Below are 21,064 nucleotides of genomic sequence, written 5' to 3' on the forward strand. Positions count from 1 at the left end.
TGGGTCCCTGGTGGCACTGGGTCCATGGTGGCACTGTGTCTGTGGTGGCACTGGGTCCCTGGTGGCACTGGGTCCGTGGTGGCACCGGGTCCCTGGTGGCACTGTGTCCGTGGTGGCACTGTGTCTGTGGTGGCACTGGGTCCCTGGTGGCACTGGGTCCGTGGTGGCACTGTGTCCATGGTGGCACCGGGTCCGTGGTGGCACCGGGTCCCTGGTGGCACTGTGTCCGTGGTGGCACTGTGTCCGTGGTGGCACTGGGTCCCTGGTGGCACTGTGTCCGTGGTGGCACTGTGTCTGTGGTGGCACTGGGTCCCTGGTGGCACTGTGTCCGTGGTGGCACTGTGTCCGTGGTGGCACTGGGTCCCTGGTGGCACTGTGTCCATGGTGGCACTGTGTCCGTGGTGGCACTGGGTCCATGGTGGCACTGTGTCTGTGGTGGCACTGGGTCCCTGGTGGCACTGTGTCCGTGGTGGCACTGGGTCCCTGGTGGCACTGGGTCCCTGGTGGCACTGGGTCCCAGCTCTGGGGCTCCATGCAGGGCTGACTGGGGCTCCAGGGGAGCTCCAGCACCGGGAGCTGTGCACACACAGATCTCAGCCACGTGCTTTTCTTGCCTTTTTAATGAAGCAAAGAATCTGCAGTGCAGGGCTTGGAACCCGACTTTGGAGCTCTGGGATGCTCCTGGAGCAGGGAGGTGGCCTCGAGGGGACACTGAGAGCACAGGGCGGTGCACAGAGCTCTTGTTCCTGCTTTTTGAGGGATTTTGCATTTTATTACTCCTGGGTATTTCTGCCACAAGGACGCAGCTCGGCCTGGCTGTACATTCCCCTTGGGGCCACAGGAGTCCTGTTTGGGATGGGATGGGATGGGATGGGATGGGATGGGATGGGATGGGATGGGATGGGATGGGATGGGATGGGTAGGTGCCACTCAAAGATTAGAGAATGGAACCTGCCCAGATCCTTTTGGCTCGGTTTGGAGTTGGGATGAACAACCTGTTTCACTGAGACTGCTTTGACATTTGGCCCTGCCTGGGAGTGGGGTGGGAGGTGACAGTGCCAGGGGACCAGTGCTGTCCCCAGCACTGGGGCAGAGCTCATCCAGCTCCAGCCCTGCCAGGAGCAGGGATACCTTCCATGGTTTCTCCAAAGCCCCATCCCTTTCCTGGAGAATGGAATATTTCTCTTCTATGCAGAGGAATGTTCTCCATATCCTCCTTCCCCGATATTTCCTGGCTCACCTCCACCTGCAGCACCCAAGCTGCTTTTCCTTTAGCTGGGGGAAAAACGCTGACAGATTCTGGTTTTTCTTGGAGGGTCTTGATTTATCTGTAATTCCATGTATTTTTAGTGACATAAATATCTCCTGGCATTTGTGATACCTTGAGCCAGTGGAAGTGATTTATTTCCAGTGTCTTGTTTCAGGGGAGCTCAGTGTTCACAGGAACATTTATCTGCTCCGAATGGATGAGCTGCTTCCCAGCAGAAACTCCCAGAAAAGAACCTCCTTCTCCTGCTGCAAATCCTGCTCCGAGTTTTGCTTGGGAGAAAGCATTCGGGAGCTTTATCAAACTGTGGATGTTTTTCCCCCAACTCTCTTTGCAATGCTAAGGTTGCCAGAGCTGTCAGGGGGTTGTGGCAGCTGAGTCTGAGCCTTGGACTGTCTCAGAAGCAAGAAAGGATTTAATTCGTGTTGTTCCCTGCTCCAAAGAGGTGTTATGACAAATCCGCTTGCTTTTGGCTTTTCTCCTTCTTTTTAAGGATGGCAGGAAGAGGGGGGGCAAAGCCACACAAAACAAACCACAACAAACCTGCAGCTCCTGAGGCAGAAAATCCTCTTTAAAAATTGCCACAACTTAACAAAATGCTTTTATTAACGGCCAGGAAAGCTCCGAGGAGCCGCTTTCTTCCCGGCTGGAAAGCGCTCGGCTCGGGGGCCTGGCTTTGTTCCTCCGGGAAAGGTAATTGTAGAGCAGGAATTCCTCTCCGAGGAGGAATAATGGGAGGGGAAAGACCCCACCCTGGGGGAGATAAAGGAGCGTTCGGAGGTGGGAGAGGCTCTTCCCTGCCTCCAGCCCACTCCATCCCACTGCTCCAGGTGGGAAGCCAAGCCGGCACCTGCGCCAGGTGCTTTTCCCTTGGGGGTTAATCCCAGCAGGAGGGGCAGGGTTGATTTGAGCATCACAGAACATCCCGAGTTGGGATATTCTGGATGGGGAATGATCCAGCCCCGGGTCAGGGCTGGCCCTTCCCGCAGAGCCCCCGCCCACCACAGGGAGCTCCAGGTGCCCCCAGGAGGTGCCACCACCCCTCTGCTGTTCCCTGGCCCCTGCACAAGGAGGGGTGACATCTGTCCCGTGGGGCTGCCAGGGGTGGAGCTGCACACCTGGAGGCTTTCCTGCATCTTGCAAAGGCATCGTCGTGCCCTGCACTGGGGTTCTGCTGGCAACCATGGGGCGCAAAGCTCCCTTCACAGGTTGTGCTGAAGCTGGAGCAATCAGGAGAAAGGGCCTGTGCTGCCATGGACCCGTCCTCAAATGATGATTTTAATCATTTTTTCCCCATCCCTGTGAGTCTGGGATGTGGAGTGTCCATCTCTGGTGTGAAGCCAGGCTGCTCCAGCGCCTACATCAGCTCCTTTTTGTCGTCCTTGGTGCCCGTGGGATTCAATTCCTGATGTCCACGAGCCATCGGTGGGTTTCCTGTGAGGAATGGGGGAAGGAGCTGGTGGATGCTGCTGCTGGGGATGCACCACGATGTGCTCTGTGATTTTCCTACACTGCTGCTTTAGAGCTGAGACTTGCTGCTGTCAGAATCAAGGAGGAATTTCTGGAATCAGGCATTGCTGGGCGCGGGGGGCAGGGTGGAAAGCTGGGTGTGAGCCCTGTGGGTGCTGCTGTGACACATCCACATCCCCCTGGGTGTGTGTGTCAGCCTGGCAAGGAAATGCTGCTGCTGCTGCTCCGGTGGTCAGTGGCAGGGAATGTCCCAGACTGAGGTTTCTTTGGAAGGGGCAGGAATTGTTGCTCACCCCTCCTGCAGTGTTGTAGGGCAAGGGAGTGCCTGGGGACTTGCAGGGGCTTTGCAGCAACGCTGCTGTGCAGGGAATGTCCAAGGGAAGGACTGGGACCACCCTAACATGGCCTGTGGGACAAACTGGGGGTGTTTCACAGCATCGATGCAGTGTGTTAATCCTGCTGCCTTGACAAGGCCTCTGCTGTAATTCACAGCGCTTCTGATCGCTGTCTCTTGTCCCCAGCAGATCAAAACTGGGGCTTTCCTGGACTCTCTGTGTCAGGCTGGGGCTCCCTGCCAGCCCCTGGGCACTGACAGATCTCATCCCACCTTGCTGGGTGGCCCTTCTCCCCTAACTCCTGCACTCCCTCTCTTTTGCAGATTCCATTAGTGAAAGGCCAGCGTGGAGGAAAACCCAGCGTGGGGGAAACACCAGAGTGGGCGAAAACTGGCCCAGCCCTGCCCGTGCCAGCCTGCGTTCCCCAGCTCCGTGTGCTGCTGCTGAGGGGGCTGGAGCCCCCCGGGCTGTGCCTGGCACCATGGTGGGGCAGACTGCCGAGCCCGGGGCTGCCGTGCTCCTGCAGCCCTTCGTGCACCAGGTGGGCGGCCACACCAGCATGCTGACCTACGACGAGCACACCATCTGCAAGCCCCTGGTGTCGCAGGAGCTGAGCTTCTACGAGTCCCTGCCCCTGGCCATGAGGCAGTTCACGCCTCAGTATAAAGGTAAGGGGAGCTACAGAGCCCTCAGCTCCCTGAAAAGCATCCCCAGCTGCTGCAGGTGAGGCCTTTCCAGGCACAGAGGATTTTCCTGCCTGTCCCTCTGCTTGCTGCCCCATCCCTGACCCCCTTTCCCAGCTGAATCTCTCAGCCCCTGGAAAGCAGCACTGGGAGAGCAGCACCAGCATTTTTAAAAGACATTCTCCCTCCCTTCTCTTTCTTATTCCTTCAGTATTTTCTGTTTTTACTGCCAGACTTGTGCTGCTCATAAAGCTCCTGACCCTGGCTTTTGAGGGAGGCGAGAAGCTTGGTTGTCACGTAAAAACTTAAAATATCTCTTGGTCCTTCGGCGTTACAGCAAAGAGCTCAGTCAGCCACGGCTCCAATGTGCTTCCAGCCCATTCTCTCCCTTTCCCAGAAAGTCAGAGGCCTCTGCAGATTTATGGGACAATATTAAAAAGATGCTTAAGGGAGAAAAGTTTCCTCTGAGCGGTTTCCTCTGGCAGGAGCTGGGGTTTGGTGCTGCAGCACTGGGCCCTCGCTGATAAAGCTGTTAAAACAGTCCCAGTTTAACCAGTCCAGGGGTGCCCTGGTTATTCAAACCTTTGTGTCTTTACTTCTCCTATTTCAAATCCCAGAGAATTTTCTGATGAAGGGTAATTTATAAGCAATTCTCCAGTCTGGCACTGGGCTCAGAGGTTTATTCCTCTCCTGGCTGTCCCAGCCCTGGTGCCAGGCAATTAAAGAGCTGGAACACTTTCCTGTGAGGATGATGAGGGGGATGATCCCGGTGGCTCCATCCCCCATCCACACGTATCCATGTGCCTCATCTCTATTTCTGGGCTGTGGGAACGGCCCTGGGGCCGTTACATAATGGTGACATTCTGTGCAACGCCAGCATTCCGTGTAACGATGGCATTCTCCACAATGGGGATCAAATAGCAATTCAAGCCTCACCCCGAGCCTGAGCCCGTGGCTTTTGCTGCTCACCTCGCCCTTGTCAGGTACTTTGGTGACCTTGGGACCGACTTTTATCCCCTTTAAGGCCCTGCCTTGTCCCAGTTGAGCTCGCAGGGGGATGCTGGGCTTGTTTTCCAGCCCGGGTCTGCTCAGGTTCCCAGCGCCCCGGGCAGTAGATGAATATGCTTGTAAACACAAAAATAAACCCACGAGGCCAGAGTTACAGAATGAAACCTCCTGAGAGCCTCTGGGATGCCACCAGCGTGGTGACAGCACCCAGAAATACCCTCTGGCTCCTGGCTGGTGGCGGCAGGAGGGGCACTGGGGTGTCAGTGACACCAAAGGCCAGCACAGACAGGCACCCAAAGGCTTTGGGGAGATGTTTGCCCGCTGCAGCAAAGGAGGAGCTCTGGGGGTTGTCTGCCACACACAGGTCACGGCAGGACACCTGCAAACCCCTGTGGAATCCCCCCAGCAAACAAAAAGCACTTTCCAGGCTGAGCTGTAGTTTTTTTGAGAGCTGAATTTCCAGCTGGGAGGAGGGAGAGGATCACATTCCCTTCCAATTTAACGCTCGGTTCTCGCCTTTGAAAATCTCCCCATTAATTTTCATATTAATGGCTGATATTTAACAACTCTTACTTTCACGCTATATATAAGTTTTTTGGGGCCAGCCTGTCAGCACTATGCAAATGAGCACAGCCCTGCTGACTGCAGGCAGGAACTGGGACAGTTTTTAAGGTTATGGTGTTTGCAATCGAGGGCTCTGGTCGCCTCTCCGTGACTTTTTAAAATGAAAAAGGCTTTGATTTCGGCAAAAGACACGCTGGCTTTTTTTTTTTTTTTTTTTTTTCCCCATGCCTACATCCCCTGAAAATGTGAAGCAGTCACCCAGGCTGAGAGGAGATTTGTTTGCTCTCAGAAATATGGATTTTTTAAGAATAGGACTCAGGGAAAAGGTAATGCTGGAGCCTGAGCAAGATGGAACTCCCTGAGCTCACCACAGAGGGCTGGGAGGGCTAAAAATATTCCTTTTTTCCCTAATGAAGCTTTGCAGCCCCTCAGCTCCCTTGGCAGACCAGCCTGGGTAGATTTCCCCCCCATTTCTGTGTAAAGGCAGCCCGTTTAACCCAGCCTGTTCACAATAATGCTGATTGTACAGAAGGGACCAGGAATGGCTGTGGTGAGGGAAAAGCATCCAAACCCAAGGTTTTGGGGTGCAGGACCCGAGAGGGGATGGGCACCCCAGTCCAACAGGGTGGCTGCAGGGACAGTTCAGGTGGGGAAACCCCTGAGGCAGCAGAACCCAGCAGGCACAGGAGGCAAAGCCTCTGGTCGGTGTTTGCTCACTGGAATCGCACTTGAAATGGAGAGAAGGGGCTTTGCACCTTTATTGGCTTTGGCACCCTTGCTTGGGAGAGCAGAACTGTTGGTTAAGCTGCTGAGATCATCTCCCCACATGCCCAGCAGAGCCGGTGAGGAAGCCCTGGGCAGAGCTGGATCCAGCCCAGCTCCCCATGCCCCCAGCTGGGCTCTTTCCAGCGCTGCTTCTGCTGGTCCCACTGCCCTGTCCTTGGTCGCTGTCCTCGGTCCCTGTCCTCTCTGGGCAGCCCCCCCGGCCCCAAATCACAGAATGAACCAGGCTGAAAGGAGCTTTGAGATCACCAAGTCCAACCCGTGACCTAACCTAACACCTCCTCAACTAAACCACGGCACTGAGTGCCACGTCCAGGAGTTTTTAAACACATCCAGGCACGGTGACTCCACCACTATGGCAGCAGTTCTCTGGCCACAGAGAGCAGGCACAGACTTTCCCAGGCATTTTCCCGGGGAAGGCTGTAAGAAGATCAGAGAAAAGAATGAGAAACAATTCTTATCTCCATTTGTTGCACCTGTTTACCAAAGGGTGATTTCTTAATTGGACACTGGATGGTGTTTAGATGGATTAACCAATTAGGTCAAAGCTGGATCAGTCTGGCTGTAAGGGTTACTGAGTTTCTTAATAAATATAGTATAATATAGTATAAGATGATATAATAAAGCAATTAATCAACCTTCTGCAATCATAAAGTCAGTGCTAATTATCCCCTGACTGGAGGCCTACAGCGACACACACCTCCCTGGGCAGACGACTGCAGAGCCCAGTCACTCTTTCGGCGAATAATTTTTTTATATTTAACCTAAACTCCCTGTGGTGCAGCTTAAGGCTGTGCTCTAAGGAGGCTCAGGGAGCCGTGGCAGAGCTGTGGGAGCGGGCTGGCGTTATCAGCCTTTCCCAGAAAGGTCAGAGTGAGATCCATGGCCATTCCTGCGTCCGTCACTTGAGACGTGCAGACAGCCGGCCCCGTGCCAGGGATGGGCTCGTGTTGGGCTAAATCCGTGCCGGGCTGGCTGGCATTTGAGCCCTGTGATTGCTGTCAGAGTCAGGGAAAATTGCGATGTTCAAATGCAGAATGGTGTTTTAAGCACTCCGGGTGGAAAAAAATAACCTCCGGTCACAGTCCTGGTCCCTGTCGGGCACAAACAAGGATGTGTGAACCTCCAGCCCCCCATGGGATATCTGGGAGCTGGTTCTTGGTGCTGGGGGAAGGGCACAACCATGAGAATGTGTGGGCAGCGCTGCCAGCCCATGGCCACATCCCTGCCCTGCTCCTGGGGCTCTCCAACTAAAAGAAGCAGTTGGCACGCTGGGTGTCCTTGGAAAATGCCTTGTCCCCAACCCTCTCTTTGCTTCCTGCCAATGAAAAGTGTTTCCAGCCTTGTGCTGTCTTTAAAAAGCACTTAAATCCCTTGTGATAAATAAGCTGGGAGCTCCTGGGCTTTTCTGGGGCACAGCAGAGCTCGGAGGCGTGGGGGACAAAGGAATGTGGGGTTCAGAGGAGGCAGGTTTCAAACTGAGCCTTGAGAGGGGGAGCACTTGAAAATCCTGAGCATGTTTTCCAGGGTCTCAGCCTAATGATGCTTTACTGGGCTTGAAATCAGAGTGGGATCAGTAAAAAGCCACCAAAACATCAGGTGGCGGCCAGGCCTCGGTGATACCCCAGGGGCTCATCTCTGTCTCGTTTGTTTTCCCCTCTGTGCAGGCATTGTGTCTGTGCACCTCAAGAAGGACAGCCTGGGCAACCTGACCTTGATTGCGAGCCCTGGCCTGGGCCAGCCGGACAGCTGCGGCCGCCTGGACAGCGCCGGCGGTGACCCCGCGGTCACCTTGTGGCACAAATGCAAGTGGAGCCACACCCAGGTCACCAAGACCTTCAAAGACGGGTGAGGGTCTGTCACTCCCTGCAATCCTCCTGGCTGGCATCTGCCACTTGGGTGGGGTTGGGATGGGTTTGGGATGGGTTGGGATGGGTTTGGGGTGGGTTTGGGATGGTTTGGGGTGGTTTGGGGTGGGTTTGGGGTGGGTTTGGGGTGGGTTTGGGGTAGGTTTGGGGTGGGTTTGGGGTGGGTTTCGTGGTCCAGCTGTGGGTTTAGGGCAAAAGCAGGACCCAGCCAAGGTGAAGAACAGCAGAACCAAGCCCTGTGTGTGTGGTTCTGCTCTTCCCTGGTTTGGGGACAGAGTGAGGTGGATCTGGGATGTTGTTGCTCAAATATCTGCCTCAAATTCTGCTCTAAACCCCATTCCTTGGAGCACAGCAGGCTCCAGGAGAGGGAGAACACTCACTGAGCACGGAATGTCCCTTTGCTGGCAGCAGAGGGGCTTCGGTGCCATCCCACCCCACCCCATCCCATCCCAGGGGAGAGCTCTCCGAGGAAGGCTGCCAGTGCTCCCAGCACCTCTGCCTCACAGAGCTTTTCTGCAGGACATCCTTCATCCCAAACTGGTTCAGAGCAGCCCTGGGCCACCTGGGATTGGAGGTGGAATATTCCTGCTGCCTTTGGAGTGATGGGAGTGGTGAAGTTGGGATGAGCAAGACCAAGGAATGACCCCCCAAGGAGAACAGATCTTCTCATCAATCTTTCCCTCCCTCCCCTCCTTGGAGCCAGCCTTTCCAAATTGGGAATCATTCCCATTGTTGGAGCATTTTGCCTGTGCTGTGCCCATTAGGTGGATAAATAGAGATCCCTGGCAGCTGGGGCTGTGAATGGCTTTTTAAGGGAGCCAGCACACTTTAAATTATAATGAAAAAAAAGTATTGGCAGGCAGCAATAGCTGGCTTTCTGAAAATTACTGTTATGGAGTAACAAAGGATCTCTGCAGGTTGGACATGATCAATATGGTTCCTTTGAGAGTCCCTGAAAATCCACCTTATCAAGTTTGAGGCTCTACAGGAAAAAAAAAATAGGGAAGAGAATATTCTCCTCTGGAGCTTATAAACCTGACGTGTCCCTTTGTGTGCTTTGTCTAGCTGCCCTGGGAAGATGCTTTTGAGGACAGACCTTCAGTACCACACAGATTCCCTTTTGGAAGATGCAAATGGGAAGCAGCCAGAAAGGAAGAGCTACAACCCCTGGGGACTGCACTGTCACCGGCAGCACCTGAACCGCATGTCCTCCAAGCACAATGAGAACAAACTTCATCGTATCCTTTCTCCTCTCTCCCCTCCAGCACAGTCCTGGCTACAGATAACAGCTGGGAGTCGGTGTAGGGTTTATTGCAGCGGGATACATCCCCTCCTCTGCGCAGATTCTGGGAAAATAAGGAATATTCTCTGTTATCTTCTAAAAAAAAAAGAAAGAAAAGGAAAAAAAAAATCCATAAAGAGTTCTCAGCAGAAGTCAAAGATCCCCTTGGCATACATTTAAAAACACAACTATTCAGGAATTAGCAGCTGCCTTGCCTTTTATTTTCCTATTACACTTCATTACCCACCAGTCATGTAAGTAATAGAGTTTAACAACTTCCCCCACCCACCGGAGCGAGCTCAGCACCTAGGGAAGGTGTCAGAGTGACAGCCCAGGGCTACGGTGTCACTGGAGAATGGAGCTGTTGGGGCTTTAATTGGTAGGGCTGTAGTACAGTAAATTAACTGGAATTGGCAGCAAGAGGCCCATAGCAATGACACGTCAGAGAAATTGGCTGAGAAAGTCTCATTACAGTTGTGAGCTGTTATGGAGAATGTCAGCGGTTGCTTTGATTTAAGGCCTCTTTCAATTAGAATTTAAAAGTGTTGGGTTTCCCTTAACTCACGCTCAGAGTTTCTCCTGCTGGAGAACGTGGTGTCCAAGTACAGCTATCCCTGCATCCTGGACCTGAAGATGGGCACTCGGCAGCACGGGGATGACGCCTCGGAGGAGAAGAAAGCCCGGCACATCAAGAAGTGTGAGCAGAGCACCTCGGCGTCGCTGGGCGTGCGCATCTGTGGGATGCAGGTAAAGCCTCTGTCTCCTCGAGGTGTTGGTTCCCCCCTTGGTTCTTCCCTTGGAACCAAGCTGGAATCTCCAGGGGTTCTTGGCTGGTGTGAATCAAAGCAGTTTTATTCTCTTTTCCCCTCAAACGCAGGCTGTAAAAAGTGGCCACTTGTGGGAATCCTTAAAATCAGAAGGTTTTGGGAAAGCTGCGAAAGGCAGGCCTCAGAAACAGCAGAACTGTGGTTAGAGCTAAGCAGTAGCCTTAAGATATGTCAGCAGAAAAGTTATATGAGATGTAGAAAGTAGGGACAAATAGAAAAATGGTCTGTGTATTAAAGCTTGGATAGAATAACTCCCTAAGCTGCAGAAAAGTATATCTAGAGAGATATTAGGAAGAAACCCTCTGATTTTCAGGATTCCCACAGCTACTCAGCTCTGTGTCCTCTGAGAGAGGGTGTCAAATATGGCACAGACCCTTTCTCTGTGCCACTGCCACCTGTGTGAGCAGCTGGAACCCTTCACCCCATCTGAGAAGCTGCTTTTATACACGGATGCCTGCTCAGCTCTTGGCGGCTGCACGAAAAAACCCCAAAAGCACCACATTGCCCCACTTGTGCTTTCACTGAGCTGTGAGAACCAGGGGTTCATTCTGAACTAAATTTCTCCTGCTGGAAATCCCCATCCTTCCTCCTGGAAACCCAAACCACATGTTTTTCTCACTCGCTATTTCTCAAGCAGGTTTCAAAACCCTGCCTGAAGGATAATTTGACAGTAATGAGAATACAATATGAAGCAAAATATATAAAGTCAAAACCCATGTCCTTTTCTGATCTCTGGCATCTTCATATGGGCAGAGTTGAACTTCAGTGGTCATATTGATCCTTGGAGTGGCTACCTAGAACAGAGGCTAGACAGAATTAAGAGAATAAAGTGGGTATTTATTAAAATTAATGGATACACCTTGGGCAGTCAAAAGCCTCCCAGAGGCTACACCCAAGGTGGAAGACAGTCACAAGTTTTTCAGACAGATATAAGTTTGGTCTATTTGCATATCAGGGGTTAATTCTCCAATTACAGCTTCAGGTAATGAAATCATTGACCCCCAGTTTGCTCCTTCCCAACTCACTTTTGTTTATACTTTTCAGGGCCTGAGGCTGTAGGGTGTCCTTGGGTTCCAGGCCCAGAGGAATTGTTTTGTCTGACCAAAGTGTGTCAGTGTTAACCACCAAAGCAGTTATATGAAGTTTAGAGTTATGCACTAAAGCAGCACAGGATTTGAAAAATATAAATGCTAAAATCTTTATCTCTAAGGCATCATTTGTGAAGCCCTCAGAACTCAGGATGATTTTATGGATTATTCCTCTGTTCCCTTCCAGGTTTACCAGGCAGACACCGGCCATTTCTTGTGCAAAGACAAATACTACGGGAGGAAGCTCTCTCCGGAGGGATTCCGGCAGACCCTGCGGCAGTTCCTGTGCAACGGGAACCAGCTGAGGACCGACCTGCTGGAGCCCATCATCCTGCGGCTCAAGGCCCTGCTGGCGGTGATCAGGAAGCAAAGCTCCTACAGGTTCTACTCCAGCTCCCTCCTCATCATTTACGACGGGCAGGAGCACAAGGAGAGCACGGATCAACACCTCCCCTTCCCAAAAACTCATGGCACGAACCCCTCCAGGGTGGATGTGAGGATGATAGACTTTGCCCACACCACCTTCAAAGGTTCCAAGAGCAACCCCAACCCCACCCCGCACGATGGGCCGGACCACGGCTACATTTTTGGCTTGGAGAACCTAATCAAAATCCTTCAGAGCCTGTCGGAAGGGAAGTGAGAATTTCTGTGAAACGGCCTGGATTTCCTAATGACTGATAGCCCTGAAAATCCCGCCCGGGGTTGGCTGTGTGGGACCCTCTGGCCGCTGGATGTGGCACGGAATGAGCACGGAACAATCGGGAAGTGCTGAAAACTCTCCGTGTGCCGTCACTGAACTGAAGGTGGAAAGCAGAGAGCTGGAAGAATCTGCTCTCTCTGCCATCCAGCAGAAGATCTATTTTCCTTTCTGGTTTTACTGCTGTCCTTGATTTATTTGTGAGCCAAAGAAAGCATTACTTGGGAAGAGTCTTAATGATAAAACGGGAGATGCTCGCCCCGCAGCCGAGCGGGAGGAGGGGGTTTGAGGCAGGAACGAACAGATGGAGCTTCCCTTTGGGGCTTCCCTTCCTGCTCCTGCTCAGGTGGGAGGGAAAAACTCCCTCCAACATTCCCAGTGCCCCTGGTTGGGATTCTCTGTGCACGTGTCCAGAGCAAGAGCTGCACCTCACCAAGCTTTAACATCCCTGTGGGGTTATAACAAGGAATTTTCCACGGATTTTCTAGGAAAAATGCTCCACTGGGGCTGGAAGTGTGGGAATGCAATGACTCTGTCAGGTATCAGCCACAAAAAAACATTCACATCAAGGGATTTCTGCTTAAAAAAAAAAAAAACAAAACCAAGAGAAAAAGAAAAAAACAGTGTGAGATTGAGTCAGGGACTGGACGTCAAAGGTCACCCAGAAATTCTTTGATACAAATACTGTGTGTGTGTGTGCGTGTATGTGTGTGCGTGTGTGTTTGAAGGAGACAGTAACAAAAGACTCTAAAAAATAATGTTTACAGCTTTTGTGGACAGACTTTATTATTATGATGGAACAAACACAATTCCTTCCTGCATGGTGTGGGAAATCTGAAGGAGAAGTCCTTGCACAAGGAATAGAGCTACAGAACTCCACTAGTGGGGAGAGGGGATATAAATAAAATCGTGAAAGTAACTCCCACCGTTGTCCATCTCTTTTTCCCTCCCGCAGCATCCTTGAGGTACATTATCCTTTGTTTAAGCCCATCGTTTTTTAAGAGAGCCGTTATTGCCATGGGTTTAAACACCAGATCCCAAGGGAGATGCTTCACTTGGATTTACAGCAGAGAGCTGGGGAGCTGCTGCAATTTATAACTGGAAAATTTAAGACTTCTGGCCCAGGTGTGTGTCCTGCTTGGCCCGGAGTCCACCCGGGAAGACTCTTGTTCACAGTCTTGGGTTATTGCTTGACCAGAAACTGTAAAAAAAAAAAAAAAGGCCACAAACACCCAATTTTAGTAGGGGGTCGAGCTGCAGATTGTCCTGGCTCACACCAGAAGTCTGTGATAAGACTTTGTGGATGAGTTTGTACAGAGCCACCTGAGTATTCTCAGGGTGCACAGCAGGACACGGGTGGGACAAGGGATGGATGAGCAGAGTCTCAGTGTGACACCAACGCCAGGGCGCCTCGTTGGGCAGAGTTCTGTTCATTGCTGCACAGAAAACAACTTGTTGGCTGAATAATTAGAAAAATCTCCCTTTTCACCCCTCGTACACCTGCACAGTGCGGCTGCCCCATCCCTGGCGGTGTCCTAGGGCAGGCTGGACGGGGCTTGGAGCAACCTGGGATAGCAGGAGGTGTCCTTCCCATGGCAGGGGGTGGGATGAGATGGGATTTAAGGTCCCTTCAACTCAAACCATCGTAAATCCTGTGAGAAGTGGCTGAGGGAGCTGGGAAGGGTCTGGAGCAACAGGAGAGGCTGAGGGAGCTGGGAAGGGTCTGGAGCCCCAGGGGAGGCTGAGGGAGCTGGGAAGGGTCTGGAGCCCCAGGGGAGGCTGAGGGAGCTGGGAAGGGTCTGGAGCCCCAGGAGAGGCTGAGGGAGCTGGGAAGGGTCTGGAGCAACAGGAGAGGCTGAGGGAGCCAGGAGCACTAGGAAAGGCTGAGGGAGCCGGGAAGGGTCTGGAGCACCAGGAAAGGCTGAGGGAGCCGGGAAGGGTCTGGAGCACCAGGAGAGGCTGAGGGAGCTGGGAAGGGTCTGGAGCATCAGGAAAGGCTGAGGGAGCCGGGAAGGGTCTGGAGCCCCAGGGGAGGCTGAGGGAGACAGGCAGGGTGTGGAGCCTCAGGAAAGGCCGAAAGAGCCAGGAAGGGTCTGGAGCACCAGGAGAGGCTGAGGGAGCTGGGAAGGGTCTGGAGCATCAGGAGAGGCTGAGGGAGCTGGGAAGGGTCTGGAGCAACAGGAGAGGCTGAGGGAGCCAGGAGCACTAGGAAAGGCTGAAGGAGCCGGGAAGGGTCTGGAGCACCAGGAAAGGCTGGAGGAGACAGGCAGGGTCTGGAGCCTCAAGAAAGGCTGAAGGAGCCAGTAAAGATGGGAGCATCAGGAGAGGCTGAGGGAGCTGGGAAGGGTCTGGAGCACCAGGAAAGGCTGAAGGAGGCAAGAAAGGTCTGGAGCACCAGGAGCGGCTGAGGGAGCCGAAAAAGGGGCATCAGGAGGGACCTTCTGGCTCTGCACAACTCCCTGACAATAGGGGACAGCCGGAGGGGGCCGTGCTCTGCTCCCAAAGGACATGACAAGGGAAAACGCCCTCAAGCTGAGCCGGGGCAGGTTCAGGACGGAATTCCCTCCCGGAAAGGGCGGTCAGGCGTTGGAAGGGGCTGCGCGGGGCGGAGCTGCAGCCCCGCCGCCCCGGACGGGCCCCTGCCCCCTCAGGCATTCCCGCCCTGCCGCGCTCCCACGTGACCCGGCGGCGGCGCCACGTGAGCGGCGCACGTGACCCGGCGCCATGGCCGCCAGCCGGTACCGGCGCTTCCTGCGGCTCTGTGAGGAATGGCCGGTGGAGGAGACCAAGCGGCAGCGGGACCTGGGCTCGTTCCTGCGGCAGCGGGTGGCACAGGCCTTCCGCGAGGGCGAGAACACGCCGGTGAGGGGCGGGAGGGCGGCACCCGCGCGGCGCCGGCCTGGGAGGGCGCGGGGAGCGGCCCGCCGGTGGCTCTGAGGGGGCTCTGAGGGGCCGGGGCGGAGCGCGGGGCTCGGGGCTCACACGCGGCTCTGCCCCGGGGCTCGCTGGGCTGCATGCCGGCAGGAGGCTGTGCTCGGGCCTCCCTGGCGCTGCATGGAGTATTAGGACACCCTGAGCTGGGAGGGAACGGGAGCCCCAGGGGTGATGGAGTCCTGCTGCTCCCGGCTCCTCCCGGGCAGGGCGGGAGTGTGAGCGCCCGGCAGCCTTTGGAGCGCACATCCCGGGAATACCGGCCACAGGCTTGTGCCTCCACGGGGCAAACTGTGCCCGGGACACCTGGGACAAATGATTGGTAGCCAGGACATCAGGTTGGTACCCAGGACCATCTGGTTCGTACCCTTGACACCGGGTTTGTGACCAGGACACCTGGTTTGTACCCAGGATAAATGGTTTATGCCCAGGACACTGGTTTTTGTGACCAGGACACTGGATTTTGTACCCAGGATAAATGGTTTATGCCCAGGACACTGGGTTTTGTGACCAGGACACTGGATTTTGTACCCAGGATAAATGGTTTATGCCCAGGACACTGGGTTTTGTGACCAGGACACTGGATTTTGTACCCAGGATAAATGTTTTGTGCCCAGGACACCTGGTTGATGCCCTGGACAGATAATTTGTACTCAGCACGCCTGGTTGGTACCCAGAACAGCTGTTTTATCCTCAGGAGAACTGGTCTGTACCCAGTTCTTGCACCCTTTACGCCGTGTTCTTTGGAGAACCCCGTTCCTGTGGTTATGGGAATGGGGCACAGGGCTCTGGGAATTTGTCAGCCGTGCTGGAATCCAGTTAATTCCTGTGATCTCCTTACTTCGAGGGTGGGATGATGGGATGCTGCAGCACTGCCTGACACTGATGGAATGCAGCGGTTGTACAATTGAATTCCGCCTCCAGCTGTAATTCTGTTGGAGTTTAGGCTTTGCTGCTGAAATAAATTAGGGAATCTGATGCCTGACTTGGCTGCAGACCTTCCCAGGCGTGGAGGTGTTGCTGCAGAATGCAAATGTGCCCTTTCTTAGCATAAAGACATTGTTCCAGAGATGCGTTTTCGACCTCAAGGGGCCATTAGAGGCTCCTAATCCTGTACTGGTGACCAGAATAGTCTGCAGCAGGCATTTTGGGAAGGGTTTTATTGCTTTTCCATATGCTGAGGACAGCTTAATGTGTTGCACCAGTTGGCTCCAAGATCCCAAAGCTGCCACTGATCCTGGAAATCTGAATTGATGCCTGCAGCAGTGGTAGCAATTTGTGTGTAGAGAGGCTGAATGTGCTGGCAGGAGGAGCTTCTGAGAGGGGAAGCAGAGCCACAGGGCTTCTTTAGCCATCTCATGGAATGAGATTTGCTGGATTTCCAGAAGAGGGATGCTGTTTGTGCCTCCCTTTTCATGGCTGGATCTGCTGGAGCCTTGGCAGGGCCTGTTTGGGCTGCAGGGCACAGGTGGGGATCACCTGCAGGGGGATGTGGCTGTCCCTGTGTCCTCTCTCCTGCAGAGACCTTTTCCTTGCTCTCCCTACTTCATCCTGACACCTTTCTCTTGGTGTTATTTTTACTCTAGACCTGTTTTAACCATTCGTGGACCGACATTGAGTTCTGGGGTGAGCTGGTCTCATTGTACCACCAAAAAAAAAAAAAAAAAACCCAAAAAAAACCCCAAAAAAAAACCCAAAAAAAACCCACAAAAAAACAGTAGGGAAACATTGTAGACTGGAAAAGCAGCTGAGCAGGGGCTGTGCCAGGCAGAGACACCGGCTTGAGCCGGATCTTCCAGCTGAAATAGAAATCCAGTTACCCTTCAAGCTGTCCCTTGTCGTTTGTGCTGATTTCCCTAATCAATTACAGGCTATTTTTAGCCCCCTACAGGGAGTCCTGGCACCTTGTCCTGGGTGATTCCCTACCTTGAGGCAGGTGACAAGTGGCCTCCCAGCAGGAAGGGCCACAGATTTCACAGCACCAGCCAATAGCGTTCTCTGGGGCCGTGTATTCACTGCCGGATCTTGTTGATGCAGAGTTTCAGATCCATTCTGGAAATCCCAGGTGTTGTTATTCCTGCAGGCCGAGCTGGTGGGAGATGGATGGGAAAAACCTGGAGCAGGACAGCAGATGGACAGTATCCAGCAGTGCACTGGGAATTCTGAGCTGCTCCTTCATGGCCACAGTCCCTTGGAATGAGGAGGGTTTTTACTGTGGAGGTGTAAAACCAGACTTGTGTGACACTTGTGTCCCCTGCAGATCTCTGACCCCGAGGCCTGTGACCAAATGTACGAGAGCTTAGTCAGGATCCACACCAACTTCTACAAAAACAAGGTGAGAGCTGTGGCACTGGCCACTGCCCCTCTCTTTGTGGGGGAGCCACCACCTGCTGCAGGATTCCTGGGAATGGCAGCATTCCTGGGAATGCCTGAGGGACAGCTGAGGGGTGGATGCAGCCGTGCCTGTGGTCACCCGGGGCAGCTGCTGGGTGACCCGGCGGGCCTGGTTCTTGGTGTGGATGAACAGAATGCCAGCTGAAAACGCTCTCAGACTGTGCCAGCTGGTGACACTTGCACCTTTTTCATGCTCTACAAGTGACTTCTCTGTCTGTCTCCCTCCTTTTCCTGCTCTCCTGGGAAGTACCCACGCCTGAAAGACACCACCTTCACCGGGGTGACAGTGGAGAATTGCAGGACGGTCCTGGCCACAGGTACTGCTGCTGGGCTGGCTCTGAGAGGGCAGGGCAGGGGAAAGGGACATTCTGGGTTTTGGGGTGCTCCCTTGCATCCCTCCTCAGCCCCTGGCACTGGAGGGTGCCAAGGGGCTGCCTGCAATTCTGTGGAGGTGTTGGATGAGGAGTAAGTTCAGGAATAATTCAGCTGAGGAGTAACTCAGTATTTTGGGGTGAAGAATCAATTGGATTTTGCACTGTCAGGAACCACAGAGGGTTTGCAAAGGCTCTGTGGGGTCAGACAGCAGGATCTGTGTGGAAGGAACACGTTTGCTACATCAGCCCAGCACTGAGCTCAGCTTCTCTTTCACCATCTTCCAGTTCCCTTCGTGTTCCTTCTGTGCCAGACGTTGGGAAGGAGCGGGTGCCCCACGCAGAAACGCTGTCACCACATCCCTTAAGAAGGGCAGAGCTGGGAGCCTGAGCAGTTTTGTTCTGCTCCAGTTCCTAACTTTGATTGCAGTGCCTGGAAACTGAGTATCAGTTGTTAGTGATAAGAGACTCCCTGCATTGATTGGAAGGGAAACCAACCTCGCCTCAGGCCTGGAATGAAAATTCATTAAGAAGAAAAGTCAGGAAAGGAAATTAGATGGAAGGCAGAGCTGCTTTAAGAGGGTTTCATTCCTCTGCTTTCCTGCTTATCTTCCTCTGGTCCCATCTCTGTCTCCCTTCTCCTTCTGCAGACATTCTGAAACAGATGGAAGACAGGAAAAAAGGGACGTGGAAAAGACTACGGGAAAAGTTCTCTGCCAAGAAACCCGAGGAGGACTTCAAGTGAGGGCCCAGCTCTCAGCTTCTCACTGTACATATCCCTGAAGCTCTGTGTGTTGCCATGATGAATAAAACCACTTATTCCTCTTAGCAACAGCATTTTTGTTCAGCCCTACCCTGTACATTCTTCATATTTAGTGCCTCCTTTTTTTTTTCTGCTGAAAATCTGGGGCAGAGCTTAACACATCCATACTGGAGCAATGTAGGGAAGGGAACTTTGTGGTGTCAAACCTGGCCCTTTGTACCTCAAAAAATGGAACAAGCAGGAGCTACCCAGGGGGAGGAGGTGCAGCTTTAAATGTTCTTGTGAAGAGAACAGAGAGGATGTGAAAAACCTCTCTGTGCTTGTGTTTGTGTGTTAGCCGAGGGACCAGGGCAGTGCAGGGAGAGAGAACTTTAATCATCACATTTATTTTCCTTCAGAGAAGACAGAGAGGATGGAGGGTGACTTTGCCATGGTGACAGTGGAGCACTGCACGAGTTTAATTGAGATTTTAATCAGCTGCTGCAGAGCTGCTGCTGCTGGAGGAGCCAGCTCTCTGCAGATTCCCCCCAGCCTGAGGAGAGGGATGTGTGGGTTAGTGCAGAGCTGAGGGTGAAGGCAGGATTAAATGACATGCTGCTAGATGGAGCCATAAACACATTTCAAGTGTTCTGCAACTTCCCTGTTATGGGCTTTTTTATTCCTTTTTAGAGCTTTACTGCTTTCATCAGTGTCTGTTCTTGGGCTTGGAGCTGGGGCTGGCTTGGGAAGGATGAGTGTCTGGAGCAGAGCTGTGCCAGGGCTCCACAGCACCAACAGCTGCTCCTTTTTATGGGTTTCAGCAGTGATTTCCTGGCAGGCAGTGAAAGAATTTGAAACTGCAGCAGGCTCTGGTCCAGAGCTCCAGGAACCAAGGCTGGTGCTCGTGGTGGCTCTTCATGGCAGCGTTTGGCAGGGGATGTGCAACACCTGGAGCTGGGAGCAGCGGGCTGGGGAGCACCTTGGGTGCCAGCCCTGCTTTGGGTTCTGTTTCACAGCCCCATCACACACCAGAGGGCACAGGGAGGGGACTTTACCACGTTGAAGTTTTTATTATAACATGATTCTGTATTTAATTTAGTTAAGGCAATTTACACTTCAGTTCTTAAGTAACAACAGTAACAACTAAAAAAACAAAACAAAAAAAAAAAGGTAAAACATGACACCAGAGATGAAACTAAAACACAGGACACCCCTTCACAGTGAACTCCTGTAAACCTGCAGGCTCCTCCTACTGCTGCCCAAAGATCCTTGGTCCACAGAAGGCAAAAGACTTTTAGCTCCCACTAGGACAAGCTCAGCTCCTCATCTGGCAAGTTAATTAAATTAAATCCACCTCCTTGAGTTCAGCTGCTCTTTACTGCACCACAGGATGAAGAGAATTCTGTGAATGGAGAGGGGTCAGCGTGGAGCAGGCACAGCAGATAACGAGGGCTGCTTGGCAAATACCCACAGGGACAAGTGGCACTCGGAATAAGTTAAATAGTGCGGCCCTACAGCTACTTACCCCACAGCCGAGGGGCTGGAGCACATGGAGATAAAGATACAACCCTCCACAGTTGCAAAATAAAAGAGTTATTGCAATGAGGAATGAAAGTCCTGTATGGTTTATCTTCCTACGAGGGTGTTAGAAAAACACCTGGGCCCAGGTGTGGGGTGGGCTCTGGCCAGTCCCTGCTCCTGGCATTGCTTACAAGTGCTCTAAGGGAGATGCTGCCTGGGAAGCCCTTCCCATGTGGTCCATTGTCCCCAGGCAGTGACAATCCATGCCTGGAGCCCAGGGAGGAGCAGCCTCCTCAGCTGACACAGGTGCAGTCCCTCGGTGGCTGGAGCTGTGTCTCAGTGGTTCATGGTGTTCTGGACATCCACAAACCCCATCCTCTGCCTGCGCTTCCGCTGCTCCGTCATCTGCAATCCCAACAAGGACACGCTGAGGCAATTCCAGGCCCTTCTGCTCTTGGATGTGCTTCCCAAGTGTCTGACTGTGCTGCTTTGAGCCTCTGCCAGCAAACTCTGAGCTGGTGAGGCACCTTCCAAACCCACGTGTCCCAAGTGTCCCCAATTCCCCCAAAAAAGAACTGCAGGAGCCCTGTGCTTGTTATTGTGCTGCCTTGGGCAGGACCTGCCTCCCGCTCCCTGCCCTCAGTGGTTATTTTGGGAAGGACTGAGGGTTCCTACAGGGGATTTCCCATTTCCCATACCTGTTCCTTCAGCTCGTTCAGCTGGGAGGTGAGGTGGGACACGAGCTTCATGGTGGTGTTGAGTTTGTCCTGCAGATTGCGGATCTCGTTCTGCTCCCCTTCCCCTTCATTGCTGACCAGAGACATGGCTCGCATCCGGGGGAACCAGTCCAGGTTCTTGTTCTGGGAACGTGACCACGGACAAGGGGGGTTGGGGTGAGGGGTCAGAGAGGAGGAGGGAAGATAGGGTTTAACAGGCAGCCTCCTGTGCTTAGGGATTAAAGAAACTCTCTTTGCAAAAATCTGCAATTTTTCCATGCATGGTCCATTTCTAGGCTGGTTCATGGGCTCAAGTGCAGAAGTTTTTCTTTTCTTTCTTTCCTTTCCCTCCCTTGCCTAGAAACCCCATTGAAGCCCCACTCCCTGCTTGGTTCAACCCTTCAACTCACGGGGCAAACCCTCAAACAGACCACGTGGAAAAAAACAGCAAGGAACGAACTCAGGCACTACGCCGTTAGCCAATATTTTCCAAAAGGACTTCCCAGAGCTGTTTTTC

The 21,064-nt window shown here is 53.1% G+C and overlaps 3 protein-coding genes across 3 annotated transcripts in view; 2 read left to right on the forward strand and 1 right to left on the reverse strand.

The window, feature by feature from the left end:
* The first annotated feature begins 3,395 nt into the window (after window positions 1–3,395).
* On the forward strand, window positions 3,396–12,797 carry IP6K3 (inositol hexakisphosphate kinase 3). The gene is made up of 5 exons (XM_068173115.1): window positions 3,396–3,740; window positions 7,778–7,958; window positions 9,044–9,216; window positions 9,832–10,007; window positions 11,363–12,797. Exons 1-5 carry the CDS (start codon window positions 3,554–3,556, stop codon window positions 11,813–11,815), a joined length of 1,170 nt encoding a protein of 389 aa, XP_068029216.1. The 5' UTR covers window positions 3,396–3,553; the 3' UTR covers window positions 11,816–12,797.
* A 1,762-nt stretch (window positions 12,798–14,559) lies between these two features.
* On the forward strand, window positions 14,560–18,396 carry UQCC2 (ubiquinol-cytochrome c reductase complex assembly factor 2). Its single transcript, XM_068173407.1, has 4 exons — window positions 14,560–14,734; window positions 17,064–17,138; window positions 17,445–17,514; window positions 18,219–18,396. Exons 1-4 carry the CDS (start codon window positions 14,597–14,599, stop codon window positions 18,311–18,313), a joined length of 378 nt encoding a protein of 125 aa, XP_068029508.1. The 5' UTR covers window positions 14,560–14,596; the 3' UTR covers window positions 18,314–18,396.
* Window positions 18,397–19,359: 963 nt separating this feature from the next.
* Window positions 19,360–21,064, reverse strand: part of ITPR3 (inositol 1,4,5-trisphosphate receptor type 3) — a 36,683-nt gene continuing 34,978 nt past the window's right edge. The window contains exons 57-58 of the mRNA XM_068173408.1: window positions 20,530–20,691; window positions 19,360–20,236 (exon numbers count right to left, since the gene is read on the reverse strand). Coding sequence (XP_068029509.1) covers window positions 20,168–20,236; window positions 20,530–20,691 — 231 coding nt within the window. The 3' untranslated portion in view covers window positions 19,360–20,167. The remainder of the gene's footprint in view (window positions 20,237–20,529; window positions 20,692–21,064) is intronic.

This window comes from Anomalospiza imberbis, chromosome 26, assembly GCF_031753505.1.
Source record: "Anomalospiza imberbis isolate Cuckoo-Finch-1a 21T00152 chromosome 26, ASM3175350v1, whole genome shotgun sequence".
NCBI lineage: Eukaryota > Metazoa > Chordata > Aves > Passeriformes > Viduidae > Anomalospiza > Anomalospiza imberbis.